Source organism: Haliotis asinina, chromosome 15, assembly GCF_037392515.1.
Source record: "Haliotis asinina isolate JCU_RB_2024 chromosome 15, JCU_Hal_asi_v2, whole genome shotgun sequence".
Taxonomy (NCBI): domain Eukaryota; kingdom Metazoa; phylum Mollusca; class Gastropoda; order Lepetellida; family Haliotidae; genus Haliotis; species Haliotis asinina.
This window is the reverse complement of record NC_090294.1, coordinates 1,467,610-1,481,193: the sequence shown is the minus strand read 5'-3', so window position 1 is coordinate 1,481,193 and position 13,584 is coordinate 1,467,610. Positions and strand designations below refer to the sequence as shown.

The following is a 13,584-nucleotide window of genomic DNA, read 5'->3' as shown; positions in this document are numbered from 1 at the left end:
TTCACCCATGCTATGATCTCGGCCCAAAGCCAAATTTATTCGCTTATCGTTCGCACAGTATACAAAGCGGCTGTAAAATAGCCTTCATGATTCCGTCGTCACACTTTGAAGTCGAAATGTGCAATTAATTTCTATTGGATGTTATTCACCTGTAAGAAACTTTAACATTACTCATCAGGTTACCGTAGAGTTACGTGTTCATATTGCCTGACGCAAGTCAGCTGACACCACCGGTACACAACCGCCCAGGCAAGGGTAATTCCAGTAGCCTGCAGTATTACAGGTGTCTTTAGTAAGGGGGTTCAGTATGCAGTAGGATGGGTCCACAATGTCTTTAGTAGGATGGGTCCAGTAGATCCAAAGCAGAATGGGGTCAGTTTGTCTAGAGTATTGTCTACTACTGCTACCCAACTTGCTACAAAAGGCGACTATGCTTGTCGGAAAAGGCGATTAACGGGATCTGGTGGGCTATGGATTGTTGGCGTCGGTGGAGAAGAATGTCCAGGAAGGGAAGCTGTTGGTGTGTCTCTTCTTCCATTGTAAACTGAATTCTTGGGTGTTGGGAATTCAAGTGTTGCAGCAGGGCCTCTGGATCTTGGTTGTCGTCCAGGAGGGCAAGGACATCATCTACTTTGCAGAACCCATGCTTTGGGGTGAATGGTGCAGTTTTCAGGGCAGTTTCTTCAAAGGTAATCATGTATATTTCTGTCAGTAGTGGTGATAGAGGGGATCCCATTGGCAATCCATGGATCTGTTGGTAGAGCTGGCCATTCCAGTTGAAATATGAAGTCTCGAAGCATTTACTTCCGAGATCGACGATGCTTTGGGCTGTGAGTTTGGTGTCTAGTATGGTAGAGATGATTCCAGTCTAGTAGATAGGATGTGAATGGCTTCTTTGATGGGTATATTGGTAAATAGGTCTACCACGTCGTAGCTGACTAACTTTTTTTGTGTCACTGGTGTTTCTCAGCTAATGGACGTGGACAACACCTAAATGCAACAATCCAGCAGGATGCATCTACCAGATCCAATGTAGTTGTAAAGAGACATATATTGGTGAAACTGGTCGACCACTGGCTATCAGGTTAAAAGAACACAAAACATCAGTTCAAAATTTGGATCAGAAGTCTGCTGTATGTGAACACATCATGCACAACCCCAATCACAAGATTGTTTGGGACAACACCAGGACATTAGTTAGGAACGCCAATGACTTAAAAAAACGGAAGCTCCTAGAAGCCATTGCAGTCAAGCGGAACAAGCCCTCAATCAACAGAGACGGAGGTGTTTACTTACCCAATGCATGGAACCACCTTATCCTCAGTGACTAATCTTTATCTAAACATCTTTACCTGTAACTCGTTAACCTAATCAACACAAGCCTGCACACCAGTTAGTTGAAGCCTGTACATAAGTTGAAGCCTGTACATCAATCAATCGAAGCCTGTATATCAATTAATAGAAACCTGTATATCTTGTTACCCATTGTTATCAGTCTACTGTTATGTGTATATATACTACAACCCTTTAGTTTTACCCTCACTTCACCTGAAGAAGAGACTAGAATCTGTCTCGAAACGTGGTGACCTTGTATAATAAAGAAGTTGAACCATAAAGCACTTTTAGTTTCAAACTATTCCAATACACAAATCCACAATGTAGTCGGAAGCATTTTGGCATTGTCATAGATTATAAATAAAAAACAGTGAACAATACTGAGATAGCAGGAATTATTATTAATCTCTTATGACACACATCACAGGTCCCTAAGTCAAGGAAAGGTCCCGCGCTACATTCTACGTGCCATCATACAAGATATGTCTTTAGCCTTGGCCTTTGAGTAAGACATTTAAGGGCTTTATAAGGCATCTATGTTTTTAATATAAACAAACATTGGTAGCACTTACACTATATCATACTTGGATTTCCGGTGTTCCCGGATAACCGGGCCCCTCCGATTTTATCTAATTTCGGCATTTCCATTCTGGAAGTTAATGTCACTGATCCTGTTTGCACTGTACTTCAGTGAATATATTGTACACATACCGTAAACTTCACCAGCACAGAAATCACAATTTATCACATTGCTAATGGAAGCAGTATACATTAACCACATTCATTAACCCCCAAGATGCCGATCGAGTTCTTTTTCAGGTGCACATTTTCCTAAGGTTTGAAAAGTGAACGTTGTGCGAGAATTACACTCGCGTGGTCCTGGATCTGCGTACGGTTATAAAAGTACAAGGAAATGTAGAATATTTAATGTCCTATTCGTCGGTACTAATATAACTGCGACTACCTCAGGGGTCTGAGAAGCAGACTTTGCTACATGTTGTCCTTAACTTTTGTAGACGTTAAAAAACAGTAATTTCTCTGTTTTTATCATGCACTAATAAAAGCACTCTGCTACGAATTTTCATCTTTACGAAAGGTATGAGCGAAGAAAATACAGCACGATGTCTGAACGACATAAGTGTATATGAAATGGATTCAGTGCATGACGTTTTATACGTTCAACATTAAAAATGGTCCGCAATAAATGTCTGTTATTTACACTGGAAACGATAAAAGCATATAACAAAACCCAAATAGTCAGAATCATCATGGATACTTACATGTCATATCTATGTACGAATGATCCCTGAATCGAGGGAAGAGTCCTCGCAAACTCCTGTGTACTCTTATCAACGAAGCCGGTCATCTGTAGTGATGTCATACGTCAACATTGTTGCACATGTTAGGCAATTTCTCTGAGGTGAAGGTCGGTTGAAGAAACGTGAACACAATGGCCACATCATTCCGATTGCACTTCCAGTATTGTCATGTATATTTTGCGTATCGTTCAGATTTTTTTCACGAAACTAATTTCAGTATTTACATATACCTTTGTTCAACATCACATCATATGTGGATATAGGGTAAGCGTTTTTATTCTTTAAAATCTTTTGATTGTTTGAATACTATTTACATGGGAAATTGACTCAGTAAGTGTACAATACCACATTTTAAGCCTCCACACAAGTGCTAGAAGATCACACGTATCCATTACTGCAACATGTGCTTTAGTTCTTGTGATGTACACAATATTCAATACGCTGGGACTAATATTGCAGTTTCATATGAACAGATTAATAAACAGCGATTTAATTCAACCTTATAAGTAAAACTGATAATATTAACTAAAATGATTTATACATTTTATGAAATGTATAGACTCACATATATAAGGAATTGTCTTGTTCATTGAATTTGTTTGTGTCGTTTTTTAGACAAAACAACTATGAAAATTGACTGACCGGGTACGAGTTTGTCAAAAACGATTTTTGATTCATTATCATTCTTTTCGATAATACAATCAATTCAAATTCGATGAAAACATAACACCTGATGGCAGGTTATTTAACTCAAACAATATTTAGTCGAAAATTGTTTAACTGTATATAATCACGGTCGTGTCTTAATCTAGACAAACCTTACGTCCATATTCTACTAATTCCATACTAAAGAAGCGATCTCTTTGTACTTTTCATTGCATACTTATGAAGAGAAATAATTACATAATCATATGAAGAAAAGTTTATATCCTAAATAAATATCCAATGAATATTCAGGTATTGTGAAAAATTATTTTTCATTTACCCTAAATTGATGCCAGACAGGTGCGCATGTTGCTCACATTAGGTAAGTAGTAAAGCCGTCTAATTGTTGATATATTCAGAACACTAGTGTGAAACCATACATTTTATGTTTTGTGTAAAGAGTGTTGAATTCTAACATAGAAGCCGCAAGCTTTTATACATTCAGTGGGAATATGGTGAGATACATTACTTCGGTAAAAATGATGCAAAACACATCTGCAAAAACAGGAGAACATGAAAACCGAAGAAGCAACTTATTGTGTCGGATTGGGCCATCCAAACAGCTATTACCTGCTTTCTCATGTAGTACACTGGCATCTATTGGTATAAATTGTGAAACTGCCAAAACGTATCCGCCCACAATGGGGAACTTTGTATTTGAATAGTCCGGTTCACTGTGAACAATACAAAATGAAAATATACTGTGCGTATATACAGCAAATTCTCTCCATGTGATGTGAGTTATATTGACCTAATGTATAACATAACGGAGTCATACCCCCTTATCTGACTGTATACGTGCATAACCTCTCTGTCGACGTTTCACGTCATAGAAGAAAATCCATTTTTGAGATTTATTGCGGGCCATTTTTAATGTTGAGCGTTATGCATTAGCACATAAATCCATTTCATATTCCTGTAAATCCATGTCGTCCAGACATCGGGCTGTATTTTCTCCGCTCACGCTTTTCAAAAAGATGAAAATAAAAAAAGTCTCAGGCGATTGCTTTTATTAGTGCACGATAAAACAAACGGAGAAATTTACTGTTTTTTAACGCATAAAAAAGTTTGAGCAACATTTGGCAGTGTCTTTTTCCCTAAAACCTGTGGTAGTCGCAGTTATATTTATACCAACGAATAGGAAATCAAATATTCTACATCTCTGTGTAATTTTATAGCCGTACGCAGATCCAGGACCACGCGAGCGCCATTCTCGCACAACGTTCACTTTTCAAAACTTATGAAAATGTGCACCTGAAAAAAAAACAAACAAAAAAACCAAAACGGAGTCGTTTGGTCCACTTAGACCCACACTGCAACTTGTTAACGTGCCATGTAGCAAATGTCTCTTTGATCTTGCGACTTGTTCTGAGCACGACCAAATACATGTTACTGACAAACTCGAATTTCTTTACACATTCGAATCCTCTGTTTTGCAAACTACTACGAATGGGACGATTGATGGCTTCGGTCCTGAAGTTCGTGAACGTAATGGTTTCACTTTCAAGAAAATATTCATTCGTGTTGGTATTTCTGAGAGTCTTCTGTAGGCACAGTTCACGAAGCAGCTAAAAAATCATGGAAACCGTCCTCCGAATGTTAAGCTTTGATAACGTCACATCGTGCGCTTGAAGACAGGTGTGCAAATGCTAGTGCTCTCTTGGAAATGCTAACCGTTTGGAGTAAAGGCCCTGTGCCCCGTTGTTCAAAACAACCTTAGCTAAGATCAACCTTAAGCACTAAGGTTAGAGTTACGATCACCTTAAGAAAAAGATACGCCTGTTGCACAAAACAACCTTAGGGCAACCTTAACTTGAGGTCCAACCTTAGCGTAACCTTAACCCGTGGATGCCGATTTTTTTTTTCAGGCGCATATTTTCATAAGGTTTGAAAAGTGAACGTTGTGCGAAAATTGCGCTAGCGTGGTCCTGGATCTGTGTACGGCTATAAAATTGCACAGATTCTATGATGTGTGGAGAATTCAATGATGCACTTGTCGCAGCAGACTTTGAAGTATACGTGATATAATAGGCGTCTCAATATCGGCCTAGTCGAAACGTGATTTTGTAAACACTATCCAATATGGCGGAAACCTCACTTCGGCGTTCGTGTAAGTGTATTTTCGAAAACATCCCAACCTATTCTTGGTTCATCGGCGACGTTTCAGAACTATCATTATTGGTTTTCATGAAAACTTGATATCAGTGATCATTAATATGCTATTTTTGACATTCCCATTTCTGTACACTCTCTGCTTCCTGAAAATACAAACAGCCGCCATATTCCCTTTCCAACCTTAGAGACGCTAAGGTTGGGTCGAACCAACCTTAGTTATCAACCTTAACTTAAGGTTAACCTTAGTTGAAGTTGTTTCGTGCAACGGGAGGCTAACCTTAGTAAAGGTCTAAGGTTGAAATCTTAGAGATAAGGTTGACCTTAGAGATAAGGTTGTTTTGAACAACGGGGCACTGGATAATATTGTGAGACGCTACCCGGCGATGGGATTAAGTAGAAAATCCGACAGCGACGTTGCTAAACACTGCCCAAGTTTGGACGACTCGTGTGTGTGCGTGCGTGCGTGCGTGTATGGTTGGGAGCATGTACAGATTTGATGATTGGTTAAGGTCGGTTCAATAGCAGGAGTAAACGCAATATACCTTGCTGCTCACTGTGTAAAACCTATGATGTTTACATTGCAGTCATGTGCATATTTTCAATATATAAAGTTCAATATCTTATCATATGTGGATATTTGTTTTTTAAAACGATATGTACATGAAAATTCACACATTTAGCGTAGAAAGCCTTTACACACTTGCTAGAAGATAAAAGCTACAAAAATTCTACCTAGTTCGTATGATGGGCAATGAATTATTCAATATTGTAATTTTGTATCGATAGGTTAGTGAACAGCGATCTCATCGAATGTTATTGGTTCTACTTGATAAGTTACTTGACGGAAGGTATTGCTAATTTGTATTGAATCTATATACACTCATATATGTTATGAATTGTTCCGGTATGGACTCATTTTATGGACACTGATGTCGAATGATTCGCCAGGTGCTTGTTTGCCACAAGGGTTTAATGATATACTCGTCACGAGTCTTGTTTTCTGTAATATAATCAGTTTATATTTAGAAACGTAAGAAGTCATTGATATGTTTTACTAAATTATATTTTACTCATACTCACTGTGAGCTATGCTAGTCATGAAATTTTTATGCATAATTTTATGAACAATGATTGCCAGGTGCACGCTTTTCACAAACATATAACGATATACACGATATAGTAATCAGTTTATATTTACAAAAATAATCTTATGGCATGATGTTTAAACTGTTTGCTATATATATGCAAGAATTGTACAAACATACAAACCAAATCAAACCGTACATTATTTTGATAGTTCCGTATGAAAGAGGACATTTTTGTTCACCTTCTATTCTATGGTATGAAGAGAAATAGACACATGTTAATAAACCAGGAATTTATCATATTCGCGTGTTTTGAAATAACCTTTACTAGTAACGTTTGTGAAACAGGTGTTTCACAGCTACATCAGCATGTTGTTCGTGATTATAGCCGTCAGATGTGCTTCAGATTCAAACCCGAAAAGCCAAAGGTAGTAGAAGAGATAATCTCTGAACGCTACAGTATAACGGTAATATATGGTGAACATCAGAAATGGCTTTAAACCAAACAACGATCCCGTTTGAATATCCAGTAAAATGCATATAAACTCTCGGAGGGTTTGAGGAAATGTCCATTTCGTTCAGTTCAGCGAATCATCATTGTACTGCCTATGTTTCAAATTCGTCGAGGTCCACATGCTATTACTTCCATCTGTCCTTCAACACACCATGCTATTACTTCCATCTGTCCCTGAACACGCCATGCTATTACTTCCGTCTGTCCTTCAACACACCATGCTATTACTTCCATCTGTCCCTGAACACGCCATGCTATTACTTCCATCTGTCCTTCAACACGCCATGTTTTTACTTCCATCTGTTCTTCAACACGCAGTGGTATTGTTACCAGTTTTCCGTCCACAAACCGTGCTATTACCGAAATGCTGTTTGATCAGCTCGAATATATAACTCACTCTCTCATTCAGTATATCCTTAAACTAGGTTTGCTATCAACATAATCTACTACGGCCTCAGTCTGAACGTCAGCAACCTCAGTGGAGATGTCTTCCTCAACTTTACCATCTCGTCCGCTGTAGAGACAGCTGCTTATGTCATGTGTATTGTTCTCCTGGAGAGGACGGGCAGGAAGAAACTATACTGTGCAAGCATGCTTCTTGGTGGAGTGGCGTGTATTGCTACACTGTTCCCAGTTATCTATGGTGACAAGTGTGAGTATATCTAAGCCTTGTTTGTCGCGTTCTCTGTGCGAAGTGACGCATATCTTGTGGCGTTGTTTCTAAATTAAACTGAAACGACGTGACATATCTGATACATATGAAACGTGCCAAGAGTCAAATTCACCTTAGCATCATTCACGTGATCATTAGGGGTGGTGGGGTAGCCATAGGTTGTAGCTTCTACCTGTCTCGCTGCAGATCCGGGTTCGATTCCCCACATGGGTATAATGTGTGAAACCCGTTTCTGGTGTCCTCCGCTGTGATATTGCTGGAATATTGCTAAAGGCTGCATAAATCCCTACACACTCACTCACTTGGTGATAAGCCAGTCTCAAAGGTGGCGTTGCGAGTTGTTGAAGTTGCAAGGCAGGATTGTACTGTTGTTTGAGCATTGTGCATAAAGTAACGTATTTGACTATGCTTGCGCCAAAGAGGATAATGTCGCGGTTTTTGACATTTTATATTTCGGTCAAACTTTCAGGGCATGTTTTATCGCGGCTCGGCCTTGCCACTGGCATGAAGATGATGCTACCTTACATAACTGAAGTATTTTCCAAATTCACTGACTCAAAACATCTTCCATGCTTCAGCACACACATGGATCACGGTTACGCTGGCCATGGTGGGCAAGTTCGGGGCTTCGGCGGCTTTCGCGGTTGTGTATGTCTTCTCCGCTGAGATCTTCCCGACGGTGGTGCGCCAGTCTGGCATTGGAGCGTGTTCTGTATTTGAAGGCGTGGGCGGCATGGTGGCTCCGTATATATCAGATCTGGTAAGATCAAGACCTTTTAAATAACGATGCAACGTTTAGATGTACTGGCTATAATCCCGGTTTTACAGTTGTAAGATGAATTCCGAAATGACCTATGGAGAACGTATTTTGTCGCATGCATTTAGGTCAAATTAAAACAAGACGGTTTCATTACATTGCAGGGCGTCATTGTTGGGGGAAACTTGGCGGAAGCTCTGCCACTCATCGTGTTTGGGGTTATCACGGTTTCCGCTGGATTGTTGTCGTTACTACTTCCGGAGACAAAGAACAAGAAGCTACCAGAAACCATTGAAGATGCTATATTGTTCGGAAGGTATAGTAGATGTTTTGGAAACAGCGTATTGTGTAACATTGTCTTTTGTGAAGCTCTCTATTGTTTAACGTAATAGGCGAGAAAAATAGACGGGATAATAGTCGAAAACAGTGACAGATTACATGTCATCGTGCACTATTGGTGTGCCTATTCCGCTTTACTGTAGCAACTAAGTCGGATACATGCTGGCCTTCCTAATGGTCCTGGAAGGTTGCTGACTTTTAAGAACGATATGGTGAACATCAGCTTCCAGTAGCCTTAATCTTGCCAGGGTGAACCAATTAACTTTGTCATCTTGGTGCATCGTCATCATTCGTTTTCCTGTAACAGCTACAAACATTTTGCCTGTCTTTCATTCATGTACTGTATATTTGTTGCAGTAAGATACTATATTCCATTTCTATTTTCAGGAAAGACAAGTCACAGAAGTATACGTACGATCCAATAGTTTCCAAAAACACTCGGGAAATGGTAGACGATTCCATTCTGTAATCTTTACTACCTCTCAAATGTCTGTGACGTCATCGCTTGCGCCATGTGTATCGGCGGACACGCCAGGGATGGGATGCGTCCATATCAAGAGGAACACAGCATTTTCATGTCTTTGATATACAGTTTCAACCATTTCACCTGATGTTCCTTCATACTACATCCACTTTCATATAGTTCATGAAACTAGCAGATGGTTATGCAGATAGAGTTCCATTAAAAAATCTGTGTATATAGAGAAACAGCTTATAATTCAACAACATGTGTTTCTAACAACTCATATACCATGAGATTTTATATGCGACTAAATATAATCATAAAATCTTTGTTGTGGTTTTGTGAAGACCAAAAGGTACTAATTAAACAGTAATCTGCTTGTACTCAGATCCTAGATGTTCCTGGCTCGCAGGTATATTTAGGGAACAGATTTCCCTGTTTGACGGCCATATCCAGGTCCTCGATTCCTCAGTTTGACGGATGTATTCAGGCCCCAATTCCTCTGTTTGATGAATCTATCTAGGTTCCCAATTCCTCATTTGACGGATGTATCCAGGTCCCCGATTTCTAAGTTTGACAGATGTATCCAGATCCCCGATTCCTCTGTTTGACGGATGTATCCAGGTCCCCGATTCCTCTGTTTGACGGACGTACCCAAGTCCCCGATTCCTCTGTTTCACGTGTGTACCCAGGGCAAGGATTCTTCTGGTTGACGGATGTATCCGGGTTCCCAATTCCCCATTTGACGGATGTAACCAGGTCCCCGACTCCTCTGTTTGACGGATGTACCCAGGTCCCCAATTCCTCTGTTTCACGGATGTACCCAGGTGCCCGATTCCTCTGTTTCACGTGTGTACCCAGGGCAAGGATTCGTCTGTTTGACGGATGTATCCGGGTTCCCAATTCCCCATTTGACGGATGTATTCAAGTCCCCGATTCCCTTGTTTGACGGATGTACCCAGGTCAAGGTTCCTTCCGTTTGACGGATGTATTCAGGTCCCTCCTTCACCTGGCTTTCAGTTTTATTCGGGTCACAGATTCTCCTCGTTACATTAATATGCTCTGATCCTTAAATATGGGGCTTCTTCGTTTAGATATTTATGTCAAAAACATCCCTGTGCCAACAATATGACACTGTGGAGATATATGTGATTTAGAGGCGTTGAGGACCGAGGTGATTAACCAACATCTGTCTCGCCCTCAGTGTTAACTCCCACCCCTTGGCCAGAGATGATTCATAAAGCTGTCCACATAGGAGGGATGAGGCGAACCGCTTTTGCCAGCATTAAAAATATAACTCAGTGGCAACTCATTCCACCTTACTTTAACATATAACCAACATAACCATTGCTTTAATCAAGATTCTAGCACGACATTTTGAGATACTCGATTCTGATTGGTTGACTGCTGCACGTGACCGTCCTTAAACCTAAATCAAAGGACCGCTAATTACACGTCGACCGCTTCACCTGCGTATGAATACATAGCACTCGCTGACCTTTTTGTTTGTAAACAAACATGTCGTTTGAATTAAACATAGGTGGTTTTCCTCTTGGTACCTTCTACGAGATATTCGGAGAAGAGAAATTTTCGTTTAATGGTTCGATGACGACCTGCTGGAATCAAGCGGTACAAATGAAATTCTTCAGCAACAGAATTTCGGCACACATTGAGTGTCACTGAATTAACGCTAGATTCCACATAGAGCGGTGCCGGGTATTACATAACTGCTAACATCACATCACGCCTAAGTTAGTAATTCCCCCGGTGTTTCATCACTCGTAACACAAATAAATACACAAAACGAACCTCACAATATCTATGTATGCGGGGATGGAATTTTGCTCAGTGACGGCCGCTTGTTCGGTAATACCCGACACCGCTCTACAAAACAGTCATACAAGACTGTACTGCATACGGTTGCCACTCCAAAACAAAGCACAAAACAGTATGAATTAAAATGAAAATGACATTTATCATTATAAACAAATCTCTGTTAAATGTGATCTTAGTAAGCACAGAAACGCCATTACTCAGCCATCCTTCACACCGGCAATGAAAACACTCGGCCTATCCCTAACCTGATGCCTTTGGTCCCCGCTGCATCGTCAGTTGTTGCACCATCCACATCTACTATAAACGTGTCCAATATTAAAACTGGCATGTCTGGTCTATTCCAAATTGGCAACAGCAGCGTGGTGATTACTTCCGTGAGTAAGTTTGAAAGTTTGAAGCGGCAACACTTTACAGTCGTCCTACTTGTAGGTCATGGGCGAGTCTATAGTAATGTACTATAGGGGTGGGATGATTTTTCGGTTGTATATAATTGTATAAAATTGTTTAGGGGTTCTACACTATGTAACTGACAGCATTGTATCCATATGTAAGAGACACAAACAAGTTGTCTGAGCATCCAAAATAATGTTCTTGTACTTTGCAAATGTTTTGTCTAAATCATTGCACATCCTGTTCTTGAGTTGCACGATTCCATATCGATTCCTGGGAAAACGCCCCATCACAACTCTGTGCGCTTGCGCGCGAAAGTGTCCGGATTTCAAACGCGTGCCAGACGTGCTAGAATGGAGATAAAGGCATTCTGTTTTCATTTACCGGTCTTAACTCAAGAGATGAAGGACCGCAAAAAAATGAAAACAGAATGCCTTTATCTCCTAAACAACGGACAAACCCCGAAGCATAATAATCATCAAGAGACATAAACTTCTTTCAGTGAACGAAAACAAAAAGATCATTGACACGCCGTTACTAACAGCCTCGAAAACATAGACACACCACATGATAATAGATAAAGCCACAGCATCATTGGTTGGCATGGATATATGCCACGAAACCAATGCGAAAATCCTGTCAATATGAATCCAACCTTTCCTCGTTCAAGTTAAAAGCAACACAATCATTCCCACAACAGCTATTAACACAAGGAAATATACTCCTATAATCATAAGGATAAGGGCTGAAACTTAAGTGACATAAAGTAATGCAACACAACCATAATCCGAAGGAAAAATGCCAAAACGTTGCCATCATCCTCAAAGATTGCCATAATTTATGGTAGAAGATTGCAAGTAATTCCTATAATTCTGATTATATGAAACCCAATCAAGTATCAACAATTGTCATAATCCTAGATTAAAGAGACCCAACCATTACCATACTAGTTGGCAAAACAGTCCCAACCATTGCCATAATCCCAGATAAAAGAGTATCAACAATCTGAAATAATAACAGATAAAAGAGTCCCAACCATTGCCATAATCCCAGATAAAACAGCCCTAACAAACTGTCATAATCCCAGATACAATAGTCCCAACCATTGCCATAATCCCAGATAAAAGAGTCCCAACCATTGCCTTAATCCCAGATAAAAAAGTCCCAACCATTGCCATAATCCCAGATAAAAGAGTCCCAACCATTGCCATAATCCCAGATAAAAGTGTACCAACCATTGCCATAATCCCAGATAAAAGAGTCCCAAACATTGCCATAATCCCAGATAAAAGAGTACCAACCATTGCCATAATCCGAGATAAAAGAGTTCCAACAATCTGTCATAATCCCAGAAAAAAGAGTCCCAACCATTGCCTTAATCCCAGATAAAAGAGTACCAACAATCTGTCATAATCACAGATAAAAGAGCCCTAACAATCTGTCATAATGAGAGATAAAAGAGAACCAACCATTGCCATAATCCCAGATAAAAGAGTAGCAACCATTGCCATAATCCCAGATAAAAGAGTCCCAACCATTGCCATAATCCCAGATAAAAGAGTTCCCACAATCTGTCATAATCCCAGATAAAAGAGTCCCAACCATTGCCATAATCCCAGATAAAAGAGTACCAACAATCTGTCATAATCCCTGATAAAAGAGCGCTAACAATCTGTCATAATGCCAGATAAAAGAGTCCCAACCATTGAAAAAATCCCAGATAAAAGCGTCCCAACCATTGCCATAATCCCAGATCAAAGAGTCCCAACCATTGCCATAATCACAGATAAAAGAGTCCCAACCATTGCCATAATCCCAGATAAAAGAGTCCCAACCATTGTCAAAATCCCAGATAAAAGAGTACCAATTATTGCCATAATCCCAGAAAAAAGAGTTCCAACAAACTGTCATAATCCCAGATAAAAGTGTCCCAACCATTGCCATAATCCCAGACAAAAGAGTACCAACCATTGCCACAATCCCAGATAAAAGAGTACCAACAATCTGTCATAATCCCAGATGAAAGAGTCCCAACCATTGCCATAATCCCAGA

The 13,584-nt window shown here is 40.0% G+C and overlaps 1 protein-coding gene across 1 annotated transcript; it reads left to right on the top strand.

Moving 5' to 3' along the window:
* The first annotated feature begins 6,601 nt into the window (after window positions 1-6,601).
* LOC137266168 (organic cation transporter protein-like) lies at window positions 6,602-9,311 on the top strand. The gene is made up of 5 exons (XM_067801655.1): window positions 6,602-6,612; window positions 7,499-7,725; window positions 8,325-8,506; window positions 8,668-8,819; window positions 9,230-9,311. The coding sequence occupies exons 1-5, from the start codon at window positions 6,602-6,604 to the stop codon at window positions 9,309-9,311; spliced, it is 654 nt and encodes a 217-aa protein (XP_067657756.1).
* Window positions 9,312-13,584: the final 4,273 nt, after the last annotated feature.